The 22475-nt window shown below is 32.3% G+C and overlaps 1 protein-coding gene across 4 annotated transcripts in view; it reads left to right on the forward strand.

Moving 5' to 3' along the window:
- HYCC1 (hyccin PI4KA lipid kinase complex subunit 1) overlaps nt 1-22475 on the forward strand; it is a 75419-nt gene that overhangs the window by 48477 nt on the left and 4467 nt on the right. For 3 of the 4 annotated variants that reach the window (XM_054564419.1, XM_054564418.1, XM_054564420.1), the window contains exons 6-10: nt 353-468; nt 831-926; nt 5155-5271; nt 8302-8389; nt 8908-9067. In XM_054564419.1, the coding sequence (XP_054420394.1) occupies nt 353-468; nt 831-926; nt 5155-5271; nt 8302-8389; nt 8908-9067 (577 nt within the window). Of the gene's footprint in view, nt 1-352; nt 469-830; nt 927-5154; nt 5272-8301; nt 8390-8907; nt 9068-21456; nt 21753-22475 lie in introns of all 4 variants that reach the window. The other variant, XM_054564421.1, reaches the window with a different exon arrangement.

A 22475-nucleotide genomic window follows, 5' to 3' on the forward strand; every position in this document is an offset into this window, starting at 1 on the left:
GAAATGAGAAATCAAGATCATTTAACTTTAAACTAAAATCTGATTGTAAGCAAGTGACTCAAAGTTTTCATTTTGAAATATTTTTTATTTCCTTCCAATGGATAATAACAGTATTTTTTTTATAACAGTTATGTATTTCCATGGTAGAATTTTTGAAGTTAAACTATTTTTTTTTTTGCATAAAAGGTTGGTTGTTAATTATTTATTAAATCTGTGAGCAGAAAATTTAGTAGTCTGAATATTTTAAAGATATATGATGTTCATGGCAATCATTCTTAGTGGTATATGTATTCTAAATATCATGTTTTCAACAGAACTTTTTTTCTTACTTACTTAAATGTCTTTTCTTTAGCCTTCCAGCATTGGTTCCATGGCTCTGACTGAGAGTGCACTTTCCCAGCATGGCTTGTCAAAGGTGGTGTACAGTGGCCCTCACCCCCAAAGGGAGATGCTCACAGCGCAGAATAGGTATATGGTGGAGACGTAACGGACTGTAGTACCACACTGATAAAAAAAATTATTTCAGTAGATTTTTAAATAATGTTTAATGAGCTGTGTGTAACAGTTTTTTAAAATTTTGAGTCATTTTATTAAAAAAACACACATCTTCCTGCTTTGTCACATATACTTTGCTTTCGATGTCATTGGAAACATCAAATTTTTAAGATAATTTTCATATGACTACTTGGGAAGTCTTCTTTTTCCTTTTAGTTTTTGTACAGGTCTGTTCTGTAACATAATATCTCTTCCCAATGCCTGCTTAATTTAATTATGTTTGACTTAGAATTCTATAGATTTGTAAATATTGTTTTGGTTTTATCTTTTTTTAGGTTTGAAGTATTGACATTCCTTTTGTTGTGTTACAATGCTGCCTTAACCTATATGCCCAGTGTGTCTCTTCAATCATTGTGTCAAATTTGTTCAAGGTAAATTGAAACTTAAGTGTTTTTAATATTGAAATATATGAATCTAAGATTGCTAGTTTGTTACATATCTGTTATTTTTGTTTTGTTTAATTATTTGTTTAAAACATTAAATAAGTTAATATACAGTTCAGCCTAACCAATACATAGGAAGTTCCTTATTAATTATAGCCACAAAAGACACAATGAAGAGGGTAAAGTTGAATAGCATTTCAATGGAATATTTAATCAGAAAAGGGTCTGATTATATAATTAAAAGGTTGGAACTGTTATGACCTTTCAGTTTTTAGCATGTGGTTGGTTTCTGTTTTGTTTCCTTTTTTCAAAAAATTATTATTTATTTTTATTGTGCTCTAATTTGGTACTAAGAAATAAGTAAGAGATATTGGTGTTCAGACTTTCCTTGTTTAAAAAAATTGAGCAAATAGGTTGGTTAAGTAAATTATGATAGTCCTTAGGTATACTCTGCAAACATTTGAAAATTCTGATTTAAAAAGGTATTTACTAATAGATTATATATGCTGTGATTTGTGCATTGACTGAATATGGCCAAAATATCAATAATAGTTATGTCTGATTGGTAGAATTATGGTTTATTTTAATTTTTTCCTATGTGATTTTTATGTCCTTTTCTAAATTTGCTATGATGAAAGTCTTACCCTTAAAAAGAAACAAAACCAAAAAACATCAAATGCCTTTGGTAATTCAGATACATAGAGAAAATAGAGAATTAAAGAACCTGTGGAATAATTTAGATTTGGGGAACATATTTAGAAAATGCAACTTTGAAAAGTTAGAGGGAAGGTGCATAAAGCAATACTTAGGATTCAAATAAAACAAAACAAACAAGGAAAAATTGGTACTGAATAGGATAAAAAACTTTTCAGGACCAGAGTGAGAAGGGAGGTAAAGGCAAGGGGCTTGGTAGGGAAGTGGTGATTTTTTCAGGTGATTCTTGAGTTAGCATAATTACATTTCCTAGACCTTGGAAGATGATACCAATGTGCTATCTCCCCCACCTACTGGGTCTTTCTAATACATTTCTTGTTTTATATCCTTTAAAGTCATGGGTGCCCAGACTTTTGAATCACAAGATCTATAAAATTTCAAAAAAGGCTGGAGCGGGTGGAGTATCTGTACAGTATTGCCAACTTTTTAATTTGCCATGTGATTATACTATAAATACCTACCATCAACATTATTTAACAAAACAGACTATTTTAACATCAAAAAACAGGGAGAGTGGAAGGGAAGGACAATAATTTATTTAAAAATGGAATGTTTAGCTTTCTTTGTTCCTCATTTCACTATGGTCCAGTAAAACTTTGTTATGGACTAAAATGAGAATAAGGACTAACACTTCAGAAACACTGGTTTAGGTGGTAACCTGATGCAGCAACGATCACCTTTAGAACTTGAAATAGGCTACAAAGCCCACTTCCTGCTCTGAAGCAGTGTTCTGGATGATAGGACCCAGGAATGCAGTTATAGATATATAGAGACATCTCTACCATATATCTGAAACTTAGCGTCTTCTAAAACAGTATATTTTATTTGTTCAAGTTTATTTAATGACACTACCATCCAGGCTGCTATCCACACTAGTGCAGGAATAATTATACACACCTTTAGTGCCCACCCTTTGGATTCTACTTCCTAGATGTGACTCCAATCCCACCGTTACTCCTTTTCTCCATGATTACTTCCTTAGTTCAGCTCACTTCATCTCAACTCATGGGATATTTTGACACTCTCCTCTCCCATTTCAGTGAACTCTTCCAATATAACATGAATGATATAATCAAAAGAACAATCTGATGATATCACTCCCTTGCTTAAAACAATAAAACAAAAACCTTTAGTTGCTTCTCAGTTCCTACATGAAAAAGCCTAACAGGTTATAAGATACTCTGTGATCTGACCCCTACCTGGTTTCTCTGCTATTTTCTAGTGTCCCAGCATTCTGTCCTACTAAAATTTCCCCAGTCTCCTTGATGTCATGGTATTTCATCCCTTTTTCTTCAAGGCTCAGTTTAAAGGAATCTCTTTCTGGGAAGTCTTCTCTGACCTTCTACTTCTTCAGCTAGAGTTTTCCACTTTCTCCTGTTGTTACCTCTGTAACTTGTCTGTTGCAAATATTTGTTTACTATAGTCTCCATGATTAAATTGTGAATCCCTGTAGGTGCTACAGCTTTCATTTATATCCCTAGTGTCTGACACAATAAACATTTTTAATAAGTATTTACTGAATGAATAAAGAAATTGAAAAGTTCTATCTTTCATGTATTAGTTTTCTGTTATTTACTACCATTTCTATCATAAAGGTGCAAGGTGTAAGAAAATAAAATGGGTCTAGGTTTGCTTCTTTAGGTAATAAGAGTAAGAGCTTGGATATAAGCTCTTGTAATAGCAAACAACAGTTGAGCTGGTTTTATTTCATGCATAGCTAAGTTTTCTCGGCTACTTGGTCCTCTCAGGCTGCCATGATAAAATACCATAGACTGAATGGCTTAACAATAGACATTTAATTTCTGACAGTTGCAGAGTCTGGCAGATCCACAGTCAGGGTGCTGGCAGATTCGGCTCCTGATCAAGGCCATCTTCCTGGCTTACAGGCTACTGCCTTCTCACTGTGCCTTCACATGGCAGAGCTTGACCTCTGGTCTCTCTTCCTCCTCTTCTAAGGGCACTAATTCCATTGTGGGGGCCCCACTTTAATGACTTCATCTAAACCTAGATACTCCCAAGGATCCCATCTCCAAATATTACCATATTGGGGGATTAGGGCTTCAACATGAATATGAGGCGGATAGAAACTTTCAGTCTATAAGTATCCCTGCTCCTTTTTACTCTTGCTTCTAAAGAGTTTTAAGGTCCTCTCAATATCAAATAAATTTATATTTACTCCTTAAAGTAGCTTTGAATTAATGATATTCTCAGGGGGATATTTTTAGAATAATCTGTGGTATACTTGGGCATGTTTAAGTAAAGGCTTAGATTCCTTGGGTAGAAGAAATATTAAGTTCCAGTTAGTAATTGCATGCAGGCAGGTGGTAAATAATTATGATCTATTGACTAGTAGTCTAATAAGTGATGGTTGTATTATATCCACCATAACATATTATGAGAAAACAGCTATTTTTCCATTGTATTAAAAATAGAAACTTACTCTTTATTTTAAAAGCAGTACATATTGATCATAGAACAATTTAGAAAATAAATATAAATATGAAGAAGAAAGTATGCCTATAATCCCACAGCTCAGAGATAACTGTATGACTCCATATATAATCTTATAGTGACACATGCCATTCACATTATAAAATGTTAATTATAAAATCAGATTAGGCTGCCTTTGTACAGGTTTTTTCCCTGTCATTTAAATAGACTTTCAGAATGCCATGTTTAATTGTTTCATAGCATTGTCTGAATGATTTATTAATGGTCCCTTTTTTTGGACTTTAGGTGGCTTCCTGTCATTATAATAAGCATCACTTAACTTTAGTACTCCTTAAATATTCTTCATTATAAAAATATCTTTTTTTAAAAAAATAAGCACTTATTTTCCTCTATTCTGGAGGCCAGGAAGTATAAGGATAAATACTTCTTTGCATTTCAATTTTTTAAAGATAGTTTCTTTTAAAAAAATTGGTAAAAATCTACTGATTTTTCTTTAGGATTCTACCTTTGTTGTCATATTTAGGCATTCAAAGAATTTGTAACTAATTGCTTATACTTTATATCTCTTATGGTTTTCAACATTAGAAATTTCAATCTATTTTTAGTTTATTAAGGTGTGTACTACATGACGTTTGAGTCTAATTTTCGAGTATATTTTTGGAGCCTTCAGTATGTGTCAAGAACTTTGTCAAAACAGAGAATCATTCTGTAGATCTATTTTGATAAATAATGCTGAATTCCGTGTTACAGTTATTACAGAGACCAGAAATTATTAACTGGATCAGTCAAATTAGTGAATCAACTCTGAGAATCTGGTTCATTTAATATATATTAGCATCCCTGTGACTTTATATACTTTTCCCCCCAGTCTAATTTGCTCAGGAAAATGTTATAGACAAATGATCTATTTGGAAAGATTCTTTGTTTCATAGCTATAAGGTTTATTTAGAGAAAAGAGTATATCTACTATACTGTTGGCTTATGAATGTTAAAAAATAAATTACCTAAATTTTTACTGATTTTACAAATATATTTATTTTGGCATTTCTAGAATCTGTGTTTGCGGATATCCCCGACAACATGTAAGAAAATACAAAGGTATAAGTAGCAGGATACCAGTTTCTTCAGGATTCATGGTACAGATGTTAACAGGGATTTATTTTGCCTTGTAAGTTTACTTCAGATACAAAGTAAACATTTGACCTTTTTTGAAAATCATAGTTTGTTGTTTTATTGCTACTATATACTAATCTCAATAGATAAACAATTGGCATATTTTTGTGAAAGAGTATCGATCAAGATCTTCATAATAGTTTTATAATTTTAAATATATCATTTAATGTTTTAAAGAATTTGTGTCCAATTGAAGCACTTCATCATTTCTTTAAAATTTAAGGACAGAATGAAACACCTAAATATACTCCCAGTTCCTTTCTTTATTATTTTTTTTTGCTATAATTTCCAAATAATGTTTTTTCCCTAATAAATATTTTTGTCCATTCTAGAAATTTTAACTTTTGAAAAACATTTTAGTCTTTTTGGTCACAATTCATAATTAATGTCTAATATTCATGCTCAGCTTAATGCCTTAGATACCAGTATTTTTCTTTGAACCCTCTTTTACTTTGTAACTCTTTGATCACAAATAATTTATTTTTAATTTACTATTCTACTAATTTCCAACTAGTATCTAACTAACTTAGATACTAGTATTTTTCTTTGAATCATATGTTCTACTTGGCAGTTCTCTTAATGTACATATATTACTATATATTTTGTATTATATTCATTTGATACTTTAATTTTCCCTACTAGATTATAAACTTCTTGACTAAAGGCAGAATTTATGATCGTTGGGCCAAATCTGACCTGCTGCCTGTTTTTTTAAAAAGTTTTGTTGAAACACAGTCACATCCATTTGTGTTCGTATTGTCAATGGCTGCTTTCACGTCATAGTGACAGAATTGAGTAGTTGCAATAGAGACTAACTATATAGCCCACAAGCCAAAAATATTCATTATCTAGCCCTTTAAGAAAAAGTCTGTTGACCTTTGTGACATACCATTAATATTGTCACACAGTCTTGTATACTCTGATCTATTTTATTCCCTCTTTGTTTTTGCTTTGTGTTTCAGATTGAGTAAATCTGTTGATCTATCTATATGTTCATTGATTACATTCTTCACTAAGTTGAGTCTACTTAATGAGTCCACTGAAGGTGTTCTTCATCTCTGTTAGTGTGTTTTATTTCTAGCCTTTTTATTTGACTCTTTCTTATAGTTCCCATCTCTCTGCTATCTCTGTGTCCATACATATTGTTCATGTTTTCCACTAAAGGTTTTAATATAGTAATCATAGTTATTTTAATTTTCCTGGCTACTACACCAGTTGAGTCATCTTTTAATTTGGTTCTATTGTTTTTTGTCTCTCCATAGTGGACTGTTTTCTTTTTGCTTTTTGTGTGCCTTGTAACATGTGATTGATCATTTTGTTCATGGGTAGGACATTAGAGACTGAGGTAAATATTATTTATGACTGGAGATGAGCATGACTCTTCTAGGCTGCTAGTGGAGTTACTATAGGAAGGAGTGGCTGGAGTTGGATTTTGTTGTTGCTATGGTTACCTTCATGGCACAATCTACTTGAAATTTCTGTCATGTTACCTGACACTTATGGTGAGAGGAGCTGGACTGTTGGATTGCTTTTCTCAACATACTTGCTCCATCCTCAGCTTTCAGCTTTCCCTGTCCATCTGCATTTTGGAGATGTTCTCTCAGCTTTCTTGTTCCTCCTCTAGGAGTAGAAGCTATTGTTGGTTTGTTCTCCCTGTTTGGGGGAAGCAGAGGCTGGTGTTCTCTGTTGCCCTGGTGAAGCCTCAGTTCTAAGTAGGCCCTCAGTCCCTGCATAGGGTGGGGGTGGTGAGGTGTTCCTGGCTGCTCAGTGGTCCTGCCCTTCCTCCAGTGATAAGAGACGTCTACTGACCTCAGCATAGGACCATATCCTGATCCTCCCCCCACAGGTAGAGGTTTTTCTCCTTTTTCTTCACCTCAGCCACTGTTGTTTTTAACCTTTGTCATTAGGGTGAAAGTGTTTTTCTCCTCTTTCCCCAAAGGCTTTAAAATTTTTGTTTCATGTGAGAAAGGGATCTGGCTGGATCTTCATGTCTTTTCTTGCTTGGTGGCCACTCTTCTCATACAGGCCACATGTACCAAGGGCAGCATTCTCTGGGCCCCTGTCTTGCTCACAGTTTTCCTTGTAAGCACCTACAGGAGATTTGTGCAGAAGAGCTTGTGAGAGGGTGTGAAATCCCCATGTATCTGTTCCCAGACATACTATATTCTCCTGGTTAAGTGACACTTGGCTTTTAGCAATTTGTTAAAAAGGTTAGCTGAATTTTTATTACTTGCTTGCATTGTGGTCTGTCTTCCCTTAGGGGCACCTGCCTGCCCTTAGGTTTCAGGTTACTTGGTTGCCCTATGATCTTAACTCCTTGCTGGATCCATAAAATTTGTTTTTGTAGATTTATCTTGTATTTAGGATGGTAACAATGCTCTTTCCAGTTTTTAGGCCTCATTTGCACTCTTGATGTGATTCACACTTATTTTGCTGATAGATGACCAACCCATTATTTGTGTCCATTGTCATCATTTAGCCAATTTTTAGTTAGTTTGTTTGTATCTTCGAAAATTATATTCACACACACTTTTACCCCCAATATACTACTGATATTTGCAACATGTATCACATGTACTTCTAAATGACTATTAAAATTTAAAGAAGTAATTACTTGGGATAATGAAAGCCACAGTAGTTGCAGATTCTCGTTAAAAACCATGGCAGTTACAGAATAGTTTGACCATCAAGTGTTCTGAACGTTATTCTAAGGTATATAATTTATTATGCTCTGACTTGCTTTGAAAGTGTAAAATGCTTTGAGATTGCCTGGCTTTTTTGATATCTGTTCCATAAATAGAAATGTTCTTTAGAGAAGAAATGTACATCTATAACATTTTCTTTTCTATTATAGGCTTTCAGATACAATTGAAAGGAATTCAAAGATTTAAAATATGTTTTTAAGGAGAGTGAAATGCTAATCTGACCTATTATTTTCCTCAGTAAAGACATTGTACTTTTTCATTGTATTTTTTAAATTATGTAGAATTAATTTAGAATAATTTTACTTTATTTAATTTTATAGTTATAATGGAGAATGGGATCTAGCTCAAAAAGCATTGGATGATATTATATACAGAGCCCAGTTAGAATTATATCCAGAGCCATTACTGGTAAGTGCCTTACATATTTATGCAAATTTTTAATTTAAAAATTCTCAAAACTATAAATTATGGCATAGCCATTAATAGTACATTTACTATGTCATTAATACCCCATGATTCATGCTCCTCTTATACTAGGAAAATTTTATACCTGAAAAGAATATACATAATAAAATTTGAAAATTTTATTTGACTTACTTCTTAGATACCTGATAAATAGTCTTTAACTTGTCAGAATGTTCTCCTTAACATGCTAGAACAACATTTATTAATTAGCATTAGGCATTTGGAAATATAAATCAATACTTTGAAATTTTTAATTTTTGTCACTTACATATTATATTTAACTATAAGATTTCTTCTGAACTCTTACACTTTATTCCAGAGGATTTATATACCACTTTACACAATACCTGAGAGAAAGTATTCTTTTTTTAAAACCTGTTAAAATTTAACATCTTGTTTTACCTAAGGGTATAATAATACATGTTTAAATACCAATCTTAAACTATATGCTTCCTTCTTAGGTTGCTAATGCAATAAAGGCTTCACTGCCTCATGGCGCCATGAAATCTAGTAAGGAAGGTACAAGGTGTATTCAAGTTGAAGTCACACCAACTGCCTCTAGAATATCAAGAAATGCAGTAACTAGCATGTCAATAAGAGGTCATAGGTGGAAGAGACATGGTAAGACATAAAAACTCTTCACATTAGAGGATTGTTGATTTTATCACATTTTCCGTGGTACTTAGGCTTTAGTAAATAGTATCATAGTGGCATGGAAGAAATAGCTATTGGGTCACCTTGAACTTCTAATTTATTATCCATGGGTGACAGGCAATAAGGCAAAGAGAGCCCCTTATGTTACATATATGAATGAAAATTTATTTAAACATTGTATTGGCTTTTAAATTATATTTCAACAGAGTATAAAAGTAGAAAAATGCATTTTAAAATCATTCATACATTTTTGGGTTTCTATCCACAATTAACTTGCAAATATTTCTTAAGAAAGAAATATTTAAGAATGTGTCTGATTTCTCAACTTAACTTTCTAGCAGGTAAACCTGTGTATTGAAGTAGAATGACTAATAGCAACTTTAATATTTTCTTCTGGCCTTCCTGTAAAGGATGCCAGGTATTGATACTACTCTAGGCATTTCTGTTTTCTGGAAGTTAATTTTCTTCCAAGATTGTTTGTTTTAATATTTCTTCTTGACTGCTTCATTTTATTATTTAAAAATTCTATTGAAAGTTAAATTTATTCACCATGCCTTTTCAATGTTTCCTTATCTCTCTCCCTTCTCTTATAATTATTTTTTATTTAATGTCTTATTCTTTTTATAACTCCCCTTCTACATAGAAGTTATTATAGTGACAAATTACCAGTGTAAGAAGAAAATCACTGCCACCTTTCTCAGAGGGTAACCAGAGAGTGGGAAGCAAAAAAGCCACTTCTTTGCCCTAAACAAACATTGTTTAGGAATAAAGCAAAATCAATTCTGTTTTCTTCTTCCTATAAGCTGATGAAAATGGTATCTCCTTTTGGTGTATATGGTTTTATTTGTCCTTATAGTCTCAATAGAGAAATGCAAAAGTGAAAAGAAATAGATCATTTATGGTGAAATAGAAAGTTGGTGATGAGAACCATTGTTCCTTCTCAGGGAATCTAGGAGATGATATGTCAAATAAAGAATGATGATGAAATTTTCCAACTTAATCAATGATCATTTTGAATCCTTTTCTTTTTTAAAGTAGTGTGACAATTCTTGAAAGTCCTCTAGGAAGGCATAAAAGAGTTGTCAATATTTACCATTAGCAAGGCAAATTATGATACTATTTGAAACATACAGTCAGAGACTTCTGTTTCTTCAGTGAAAAAAATATGCTCCTATATTCATCTATTTATGGCAAAACAAAAAAACTGATCTCTGGGGCATAAATAGGTGAATATAGGCACAGAGGCAATGAACCAAATCATACAGGTCTTTGTAGCCATAATGGCTCCCAAACTACCACTATAGGAAATGCAGGAGTGAATTTTAATACCTTTTCCACTTTTCTTTCTTGCTATTTAGGTGGACATATTGGGAATTAGGAGGAAAAAATATAGGTCCTGCAGCTAAAAATGTAATATTGAAGTTCAGCTGTATTTGTGCATGTGTGTGAGAGAAAGAGAAGGTGTGTAGATGTGTCCTTGCATGCATTTAACAGAACAAGATGTGTAACCTGCAATAAAATAGAAGGTATTGTCCAGAAATAATTTTATAGGAATATGTTACCAAAACAAGAGAAAAGGCTGCTTGAGGTATATTGTATCTATTAGATACTTACTGTATTTTGCTGTGTATAAGGTGCTCCTGTGTATACTGAGTTCCTACATTTTTGATCCATACTTTCAGGGAAAAAAATTTTTCATTTTAACTTTTTAATTCAATTTTTTATTTATATTTAGAAACAAAACAAATTATCATATTCCAGGGTATTATTTTGCATACTCATATATTATCTCCTTATTGCTTACTAGAGTTACACTTTTAATGCATAAGCATAAATAAAAGAATTAAAAACATTTATATAGATACAGAATAGTACTACCCATGTATACTGCACATCCTTATTTTCCCCCAAAAAACTTGAGCAAAAGAGTGCACATTATGCACGGCAAAATATGGTACATATTTTCCAGATTACATTTTGGCCACCACTTGGGCAGGTGGCACTGTGTCTTAGTCCACAGCCTCATGAAAATAACCTTCCTTACCACCTATTCCCCTACATTTATTCAACTTTCACAACTCTAAGACTTGGGCAACTCCTGTTGATAGTAACAAAAAAGTCACAGATGAGGATTTAGAAGAGAATGAACTATAAAAAGAAGTCAGGTTCATGAAACAGATACAGAATAAGCTTAGTCTTGCTTACCACTCTTCTGCAGGGTGCTTTCCCTTTATTTGTTTCTATAGGTAGGTTGCATTCTCCCTTTTATAGTGTAATCTTGGTTTTCCTTTTTACCGCAGAATTTTTCATTGTTACTTTGTTTTGCTGAATTAAAAACTTTTCTGTTTTCCATCTTCGTGGTCTTGATTCCTGCTTGAGTACCTTATTATTGTTCTGGGCTCTTTAGTGATGCTTGCTTTTTATGGTGAAGATAGAGACCTTTGTTATAGTTCTTAAATATATAAATAATTCCCGTTATAAATAGATTTTAAATTAAATTTATATATAAATTATATTTATTATATTACATTCATTATAAGTTATATGTGAATTAAAATAAAATTTATTTATACTTTTTTTTCAGAAATGTTAAAGGGCTTGTAGATTCCAGAGTGACCCACAAAAACCTTCTCATCTTTTAATGTTTCTGATGCAGAGTACTGTAGACTGTAGGTTTAGTTTATGACTGTGTGAGAACATATTTAGAGTTTCTTTATTCGGTGGAACTCTAAAGTACATTTCCTATTCCACCTAAATCCCTCCCCATTACCCCATTACTACACACCAAACCTCCCAGGAGGAGGAGGAGGGATTTCTTCCCAGACCCTGAAGTGTATATCGCACAGTAGGAACATGGAATATGCAACTTCAAGCTAGTGATGACTAGGATTGGGGAAGAGAAGGGAAGCATGAACTTTCAGGAATATTTTTATTTTTCTCCTTGCCTCTTTCTTTGTTACTGCAGTGTTGGGAAAGAAGAAAGCAATTGGCTCCTTTTTTCCCTTTCTTTGCTTGGGTTTCCTCCCCTTCGCCCCCCCCCCCTTTTTTCTCTCTAAAAAGATTTTATTTATTTATTTTTAGAGAGATGGGAAAGAGAGGGAAAGAAACATCAATGTGTGGTTGCCTCTCGCACACCCCTCACTGGGGACCAGGCCCACAACCCAGGCATTTGTCCTGATTGGGAATCGAACCAGCGACCCTTTGATTCTCAGGCCAGCACTCAATCCTCTGAGCCACACCGGCCAGGGCTATATATTATTTTTAAAAGGATATTATGTTTCACTTAGTGTGTCTTTTTTAAACCTAGATTTTTAAGCAGTCTACAGTTTGAGGTCCATTTACAATTCATAATTTGAAAATAAAAAGAAATTAGAGAAAGATGATAGAATAAACATTAAAAAGCATTAAAAAAGGAAATAGAAGAATCATTAGATTATGGCCATAAACATGAATCAAAATGAAAATTCCAATAAGAAAAATATAACAGTGAAAAAAATCTGTTAATTTTTAAAATTAATAATACAATTTTATTTTTAAATATTTTCTTAAAAAATCAACAGTTAAAAGTGAAAACAAAGTATTTCTTTAAAATTATGCTTTAATTCTAAGTCATTCTTAAATATTAGCTCCTAAGCTATATTCGTTTTCTACCATATCAGCTATAAGAGCCCATTTTATTAAATCCTTATATAATTCTTACCATTTCAAGATTCTTTCATACAATCTATACTTATTTATTTCCTTGTACTTTTCCATTCCCCCCCTCCTCTTCCAGAGGAAATTTAATTGCTACTTTTTTGTCTTATTTTACCACCACCATGACTCACTTCCACTTTTAAAAGATTGTCTGTACTTGCAACAATATAACCAACTTTCCTCCTTTCTTTTAAAATAGTTGTTGAAATACCACTTCTTCATTCTACAAAAGTCCCCTAATTAAGTTATGGTTGCAAATAATGAGTGCTTATAGTTTTTGCCAACTAGTTATCTAATATAAAGGTAAAATCCCAATTCTGTATTACTGCCCACTATTTTTTCCACTTGTGTATTTGTGAGATAATGAAACAAGTAAGTGAAAAGCACTTGGCGTACTTAAAAAGCTCTACATAAAGGCTGATTGTTAATTGAGAATGATTTAATTTGTTTTATTAGCTACATCCTAATTATGCTTTTGATAAGTTTGTATTAGCTTGCTATTCAAGTGATTCATTAGCTCTTTCGTATTCGTCAATCTGAAATAAACTTTAGTTTGAATGTTGTATCAAACACAAAAGTATACATATGTTATAAACAGTAACAACCCACTTAATGATTTTTTTGTAGTTTCTATAACTCTTAAACACAGTACTCTAATCCTATTATCTGATATTTATATTATTATTACAAGCATGATTTTTTAGACTGTTACTTTAATACCTGTTTTCTCAATCCCCAATTAACATGAATATAGAATAGATTGAACTTATATTTTTCATTTATGCATGGTTACAACTGTTTGCATCAGCTAGTTATCAATAATAAAAGCAATACCTGTTAACTAGATCCTTTTAAATTTTGTTCTACTTTTGGTCCTGGTATATATTAAACAGTTTATTTTTATAACACTGCATTTGATTTTTTTTGACTTAGGGGATCCAAGAGTACAAAGTTTTAAGCAGTGAGAAAGAATAGAAAAATAAGAACTGTATATATTTTTAAGTTTTCTAACAGTAACACAAAATAAGTACCACGGGAATTTTAGAGTATTTAATTAACTATATGGAATGTTTTATTGAAAAATCAAACAAAATATAATTTACATAGCTGAATTTTCATGTTGTTAAAGCAGTTTTATTGCATTTTCAGTATTAAGTTTCTATATAAATGATGCTGAGGTGTTTTAGGTATTATAAAGAAATCCAGACACCTGTGATTGTTTTTTTAAATGAAAAGAAATTGATTTTTTTCAATTTGCTAAGTGGTTTAGTCCTAACTTATTAGGTGAGAAAAGAAAAGGAACAATACAAAGTAGCAGTTCATCTTGGAAAGGTATTTTTTAAAAACTGGTTTTTGATTTAGAATATGTTAAATTTCTATTGTATAATACTGTATGATGAAACAGGACATTATTAACTTTCTAAATGTTAAACAAATCTGAATAATTATAAGAAGTGCATTTTGGTCCTGGCCAGTGTGGCTCAGTTGGTGGAGTGCTGTCCTGAAACTGCAAAGTTGCCAGTTCGATCCCCTGTTAGGGCACATACCTCGGTTTTGGGTTCAGTCCCCAGTCGGGGCACAGTGTGGAAGGCAATCAATTGATGTTTTTCTCTACATGGATTTTTTTTCTCTCTCTCTCTCTCCCTTTCTTTCTCTCTAAAAGCAATGGAAAAGAGAATGTCCTTGGGTGAGGATAAAAAAATAAATATGAAAAAGTGTATTTTAATTAAATATTTTAAAAATTGTTATTTATAAATATTGCAAAACATTTAAAGTAGTCTTCCCTCTAGATACTGCAGTATCTTTCTAGAGATACCTTGAGATGGAACATTTATTTTGTGGATCTGATTTTTATGACTTTATGAGAAAAGCATTTAGTTGAAACAAAGTTGCTAATAGTTTTAAAAGCATTTTGAAAAAATGCAGAAATTATTATTTTAAACCCAAAGTAGCAAATTTTAAAGAATTGGCTAATTGGAATTTTAAATCTGTTATTAGAAGCGTATAATGCTTATGTTTTTAATTTAAAAGTTTTCTATACTTATTAAGGACATTTAGAATAAAAACTAACAGTTTTGTAAAAAGGTTTTTAGTATCATTTTGAGAAGCTTCATTATTTTCAGATTCTAAGGTGCTATTTGAGGAAAAAATTTTCCTTTCCCAATATAGATGATAAAACATTTAGACCAAAAATAATCATTTCCTTCTGGCCAAAGTTAACATTGCATGAATTTTAACTGGCATTCTTGATATGGAACTTTATACTCATGAAGGACAAAATAAAATATTAGGAATATTAGATGACTAAAAGAAAAAGGACATGTTAACCAAAGAGCAAAAATATTATGTTGGTACAATTGACACATGTGAACATTAGGTTTAAAGAGGAATGAATCCTGGCTTAGCTAACTTTAGGAAAAAACAAAAATAGCTTAGTTTATTTCTAGGTAAAAGAAAGCAAAATCATTTTCTATACAGAGACATAATATATTTCAGAAATAATGATCTTAGGCAAACACACTTGTTTGTAAATTGTTCTGCAGTTTTTACTAAGGAAGACTCACATAGTTCTGTAGTTAATGAAATTATTATTTATAATTACTTATTATGGAGTACTACGCACTTTTTAGGAGCATTTGTTGCACAGTGCACACAGAGGAAAAAATAAGCTTTTTAGACAGTTTTGTAATAGATGTTGCTTACCTGTTTTTGGTTTGTCTGATCATGGGGATCTTTAATCGTCATGGAGGATTCATCTGGTTCAGCAGCATCCACGCTGCAATTTCTGAAGAATTTTTTTTAACTTGAGACTTAATAAATATGACAAAAGAAGTTATTGAGAATGACTGCATCTACCTCAGTAAGGAGAATTATTTCATTTACTATATATGCAACAAAAGCTAAAGACTTGATTGACTCTTCTCTATTTAAGGAAACTGATAATAGCTCCTAACCAGTGTGTCTGTAAATAAATCGTTCTGGTCTACACTTCATTTTCTTGTGTGCTGCTCCCTTCTTATGTGGAAAGTCTACCTTTGGCTCCAGGAGCCAGATTTCTTAGTCTTTATGTACTTGCTCAGAGTGTAGTCCTTTGACTGCCAGGATCTTATTCTGTGTTTCTATGGCAGCTTCACTTTCCCCTTATCTACTTTGCAAATTATGGCCCCGGCTGTGAATTTGGACAGTGTTGTTCCTTCTAACACAGGACACACTTCATGCCCATTATTTTGCACTACACAAATGTGACATCTATTGATTAAAAAATGCCAGTAAAGTAAGTACATAGTTTATCTGTGTACCTGTCAATGGCTGCCCATTGTAATCAGAACAAAATCTAAACTCCATACCCTCGCATAGCTGGCCCTAGTGATATGATGTCTTACCTACCGCTCTGATCTCATTTGAAGACCATGCTCACCCTTCCTTCCAACCTTTCAAAATACTAAGCCATTTCTGCCTTAGGGGCTTTGTACTAGCTATTTGGGATGTTTGAGCTGAGTTTTAAATGACGAAAAAGTGCCAGCTTGAATTCTAAATCCACATCATTTTGTAGCCAGTGCTTTTTCCTCATTCAGTTCTCAGCTCAAATATCTCTTCCTCAAAGAGAGCTTCCCAATCACATGCTTAAAGTAGACCTTATCTCCTAACACCCTGCTCACTCTCTCCCATTATTCGTATTTTCTTCATTGCTACTTCCACTATCTAAAATTCTCTTGTTTACTTAATTCCCATCTTATGGAGTAATCTCTGTGAGGGCAGGGTCTTTGTCTGGTTGACTCTTGTGTTCCCAGAGGCTAAAACAATGCCTGGCACATAGTAGTTGCTCAATAAATAGTAGTTGAATGCATGAATGAGTGAATGAATGATAAATTTATAATGTAGACTGAGCAATTTGTTCTTTTCTTGTTGTATTGAAAATGAGTGTAACAACATGATAGTGACTGGGTAGAAGGGTATTCACGTATAACCCCAGTACTTAAAGAGTTATAATTTTACAGTTTTTTCATATGTATGTATATTTTTCATAGTTGTGCTCTATTTAAAATTTAAAAAAATCAATTTTTTGTTATTTTGCTTTCATTCAGTTAACATTGTCAAACATTTTCCAGAGTCGTCCTACTAACTCCAGATATTTTAATGGCTACATAATACCACATTGAATTGATATTCCATCATTTAACTATTCTCTTAATATGTTAAATAATTTGTTTCTAACTTTTTGCTATTATAGATAATATGGCAATGAATAGCTTAATGAACATAGATGGCATTTTTCTTCCATTGAATAGGATAAATTATAAACATAACCTGACTGGATTAAAGGTTATGAAGTTGTTTAGGTATTTCATGACATTTAAAATATTTATATCCTATAACTTGTAAAGAAAGGTATATGAATTTCTTTGGGGTTTACTCTAAAATACTTCTCATAATTAATGTCAGACTTGTATGATGTAGACATTTACAGTATGGATTTTTTTTTAAAGCTTCAGCTTATTTTATTGTTTTTGCAAATAAATTTTGTTGGTGCCTTGGGTCATAACCAGATTATTTTAGACTTATAAAGCAGTTGGAGTACAGAGCTATGTGAATTCTATGAATAAATATATTGTTCCTTAATTTAAATTATTACTTTTAGTAAATAGTGTGGCCTTCAAAATACAAAAATTAAAGTGGGGATAAAGAGTTTCTTGAGTTACCTAATGGTGTAGATATTTGGGATTATAAAATTACATAGGGGAGAAATCACAGCTTTTCATGATCAGCTTTAATAATATTTGTAATTTGTTTCACCTTTTTTCCTCCCCTCAAAGCCAGAAGAAATTTTGTGGGGAGAAATGATTTGAGTGCCTTTGAGAACCAATTTGGAAATGTCTATTAAAAGTATTCTTTAACTCTCCTCATTTCTGTATATGGAGAGAAGTTTACCTATTTATAGAGGTTATACAAATAAAATATTCTCTGAGAACTTTCTCTGGATCTTTTTCAAACTTTTCAAATTATTTGAAATCAAATGTAAGTATTATTTTTATAGGTGTAGAACAATCATGACACCTTTGGCATACATTTTTAAGTTCTGGGCTTTTAAACAGATTCTGTTTTCTTATTCATTTAGATTCCCTTGAAAAATCTTCTCTATGATTTTCTTAAAGAAAGGATTACTTGCTTCCTTTTAGCTATGTATGTTATCCTATGGATGATATAATAAAGGAACTATAGATTTTTAAAAAATCTTTTTGATGTTACTAAGCATATTACTAAACCTATGTTTAGAGGTGGTTACTCCACCTTTCCAAAGCAAAGAACCTTTACTTTTCTCTGTCATCTAAAAATTCTTACTAGCATAAGTTGTATATCTCATATATATATTTAATTTAAGTAATACATTCCTAGTCTTCCTTCCTCATATCTTCTACAGGTTTTATTTATTCTAATAATTTCACCTCATAACAAAATTCAAACAAATACCTATTGGATACCTACTGTATGCAAACTACTTTCCTAGGTACTAGGTATACAGCAGTGACTAGACAAAAATCCCTGCCCTCATGGAACTTACGTCTAGTAGGCAAGATAATAACTGTAAGTTAGAGAGCGAATAAGTGCTAAGAACAAAAAACAAAGTATTGGGAAAAATATAGTAAAGATTAAATTTTAAAAAGTGAAGAAAAAGCAATCTCAAATAATAAAAAAGAAAAAACAAAGTAGGGAGGAGGGTATATGGAATATGCGGCATATTGATGGGTTGATCGGCAAAGTTTGCTAAGAAGGAAATTTTTGAGGAAAAACATGAAGGCAGTAAGGAGGTGAGTCATGTAACTGCATGGGAAGAGCGTTCCAGGCCTAGGGAACAGTAGGAAGATGCGTTTTATGGGATTGGGTCACAGAGCCATTTAGGGGAAGATGTCGGAGAAATAATGGAGAGCAAGATCATGTAACAAGTATTTGTTGGAGTTATATAATTATCTTTCTTCTGTAATTTTCCTGAGGATTATGTTTCTGTTCTTTCTAGCTCTGGACAGAATTTTATGCTGAGTTCATTTTAATAAGCAGTTAAAAACTTTGCCATCTTTACTATTTTTGACTGATAACATGCATATATTAAGTAGTCAAAGATTTGTGCTTGTGAAAAAACACATGATCTTACCTTTTTCTATTTGCCATTTAATTTCATGTGTTAAAATTTTAATATCATTGCTTTTTGGACTGCACATCTTCACCACTATTCCAGTAAATGTGATTAGCAATCCAGTTGCCTAGTGCTGCTTTATATTTTGGTGGTGATGGTGATGATGATGATGGTTGTCATTTTATAGTTTTTTTCTTATAGAATTCTAAATTTTCACCATTTGAAATTAATAAATGTTTGCCATCTTTTTAAAAATAAATGCAGTGAAAGAAAAACTTAGGTTTTCTTAGAGACATTTATTTGCTCTTTTGTTGAGCCAAATCAAGTTATTTGTTTTCTATTAAATGACCAGGAATCTAAGCAAATAAATTAAATGTAACTGAAGGATGTCAGAGGACATTTAACTCAAACTGATTCTAATGAATTGAAGGGTTTGAATTTATAGTATGTTAGAACGACATTTGAAGTCGAAAGATGTTTTTGTTTAGCTCCCCACTGAATAATTGTGTAGCTTTTTCTGAACTTCAGTTTCCTTTTCTGTAAATGGGAGTCAAATTGACTACCTCAGAGGCTCACTATAACACATTGTTTTGTGAATATAGTTGAACACTCTCTAAAAAAACTATTTAGTGCCATCCAATGTAAATAGTATTACTTTCTCTTCTGTTAGGTGACCTATGCTTATCTTTTAAAACTTTGTTAAGTGTTAATATGCATTGGCTTTGTTATGCCTGGATAATTTCCACAATTTTTAATTTTTTGGACTGATGGTCCCTTAATAGATCTTCTGCGACTGCTTCCACAAGGGACAAGTCTTGTCCATTGTCTCCCAACAATGCAGTGATGATTTTACTCTCAGTTGCTGTGGCCTCTGACATTCACATCACTGAGATTTTACTTGCCCTCACTTTGAAGACAGCTATTAGCAATAGAGGATAAGCTCAATTGGAACTTTCTAGTCTTCCTAAACCTGTATTAGGGACACCCAGAAGCTGCAGTGAGATGCTACCTTTGATCTGTCTAGGAAATAATAATTTCATTTAGAGAACCATCACTCACATTTTTCTGAAGCACTAGGTAAATGGGGAATTATTATAGCAGCACACTGACCAACAAGTCCAGGGCAACGTGAAGTTTTGAGGACTTCTGGAAGTACATATTCCTGCTGGATATGGGGTAACCAGGGCATCCGTAATAACTTTTCAAAATTTGAAAGAACCAGAATAAAACCATGGTTCCCAAATTGTGATTTGCATTAGTTACCTGGGAGCTTATAAAAATCCCAGTGACTAGTTCATATCTGGTACTAATTAAATCAGAATGTCTAGGGAGAGAGCCAGGCATTGGTAGTTCTTAAAGATCCCCAGATGACACAAATGTGCTATGAAGTTTATGATCCGAAGTTTGGGAATATGTGGCTCTGGCCTCCATTCTTTTACTACCTGTGTTTGTTTCACATGCTCTAGTATCATTAGTGACAGCATTAAAATCTTATCATGAAAAATATTGGAAACTAATACATAATGTCCCTCAAGCAGATTTGTGGTCTACATTTTTTTAAGAGTATATGTTTTACATAGTCTTATGTTGTTTTGAACTTTCACGTTCATTAGTGGCCCATGGTAGATATATTCATGCTATTTTTTCCCCATTTCTTACAGATATTTTCTTAACAGCTTTAAATAAAAGCATGTCTTTATGATTTATGACTTGTAGAATAAAATACTTGTAAAATAAAATGTCTACAAGTATTGGTCAGGAGGTTCATTCCTTTGTTTTGATTACAATGACCATTTTCAGAATAAAGGACCAACACATAATTTGTTTTTCCAAATCCATTTTTATTTTTCTCCAGTTTAGTAATGAATTGTCAAAAGCTGGCCTAAATTTATGGAATCAGTATGAGTCTGAAGGAATAAGCAGTTTAGTTATATCACAGCTGCATTAATACTTACTAATATACAAGATGATGGGTATGTGAGCTGAAAAGTATACCTGTAGCATTACTGTGATAGCATAAGTGAATGAACCGTTTTCCAATATTGCGATTTATTAAGTCAGCCTCAGTGTAATCTAATAAAAAAATAGAATTTTAAGTGTACAAAGGGGAATCCTTAAGTGGCTTGGTTCCTTTTGTTGACAAAAGCCAGAGTTTTGGCTATATACCCTTGAATATTTGCCTAGGGCTTTACAAATAAGTTCACAATATTATCTTCAAACAATAGAAATCCTATTTTGACACATTAAAAATTTCTGTTTCATAGTCCATGTCAAATACATGTGTGAAAAAATGCAGAACATGAATTGATGTTCTGTTAGTTTTTTTCATTGTCATTTAAAATAAAGAATATGATCTTATTGTCTCCAGTGCTGTCAATATTGTAAATTACAGACATTTCTGCAGTGCAAATATTTGACTTAATTCATAACATCATCCAGTTTTTGTTTTGAATCTTTTGTTTTTCTTGTTTTGCATTTTTATTTTGTTTTGTTTTCAGCCATCATTTTGTCTTATCATCTTCAATTCTAGAGCAACCTGACAACAATAATGATACTACTGAATTGGGCATCCTTGTCATTCCTGAGATTAGTGTCACAAATGTGGCCGGAGAGAGAACCGGGAATGGGGAAAAAGGCAGAACACTAGGAGAGATTGATGCTCAGCATATACAGGGTGTGCAGGAAACAGCCACAGATCCTAGAACTGAAAGCAAAGGCTTGCCAGAGATCAGGAGGCAAAAATCTGTAAGAAAAATGATGGAGGATGGAATTAACTCACCTGGCAGAGTGCAGTTTTAGCACAGCACTTTATAGCTGCACTCCAAGGTATCTCATGGAAAAGGGCCACTGCTGCATGTTTTAAGGAACAGTTGCATAGTCACAAAAATTTTGCATGTCATCTAATAATCAAAATGCATGAATTATGCACCATAATTTCTCAATGACTCTTAATGTTCTTTGGTCATACCTATATTGTCTTTGAGTAAATTGTTATGAAAACTGAGGCAGAAAACTGCCTCCAAAATAATTTTCTGCTCATATTTTGAGATAAAAAATTATTTATTTCATGTTGTATTTTTGCCATTTTTGATATGAAGAGTGACATATATAGAATTTTAACAAGTTTGAGCTTGTGATACTTATAGTCTATTTTTTAAATCCTTATAAATAATCTAGACTATAGTATACAACCTTTAAAATTTTTAAAAAATAATTTAATACTATTTTTTAAAAAGTTCCTTGGTAAGAGCTTTGATTTTCTACTGCTTTGTTACTGAAGGAGAGTTTGCCCTTAATTTTACTATGTGGTATTTTTCCTAATTGTTTCTGATCTTTTGCATGAATAGTGAGAAAGCTCTTTCTAAAAACATAGTGGGGTGTGGTTTATGGCATGCTTTTTGTTTAATATACTATAAATTACTGTTATTTAATCACAATGAACTATTTTTCATACTTTGTACAATATTTTGATTTATTCTTTGATTTTGTTTATAATCTGTTGCTTTAATTATGCTAAAATTTGATTTATTGAAAGTGTAATTGATTTGG

The sequence above is a fragment of the Pteronotus mesoamericanus genome, unplaced genomic scaffold (genome assembly GCF_021234165.1).
Source record: "Pteronotus mesoamericanus isolate MK-2021 breed Mesoamerican mustached bat unplaced genomic scaffold, CSHL_Meso_final scaffold_85, whole genome shotgun sequence".
NCBI classification, from domain to species: domain Eukaryota; kingdom Metazoa; phylum Chordata; class Mammalia; order Chiroptera; family Mormoopidae; genus Pteronotus; species Pteronotus mesoamericanus.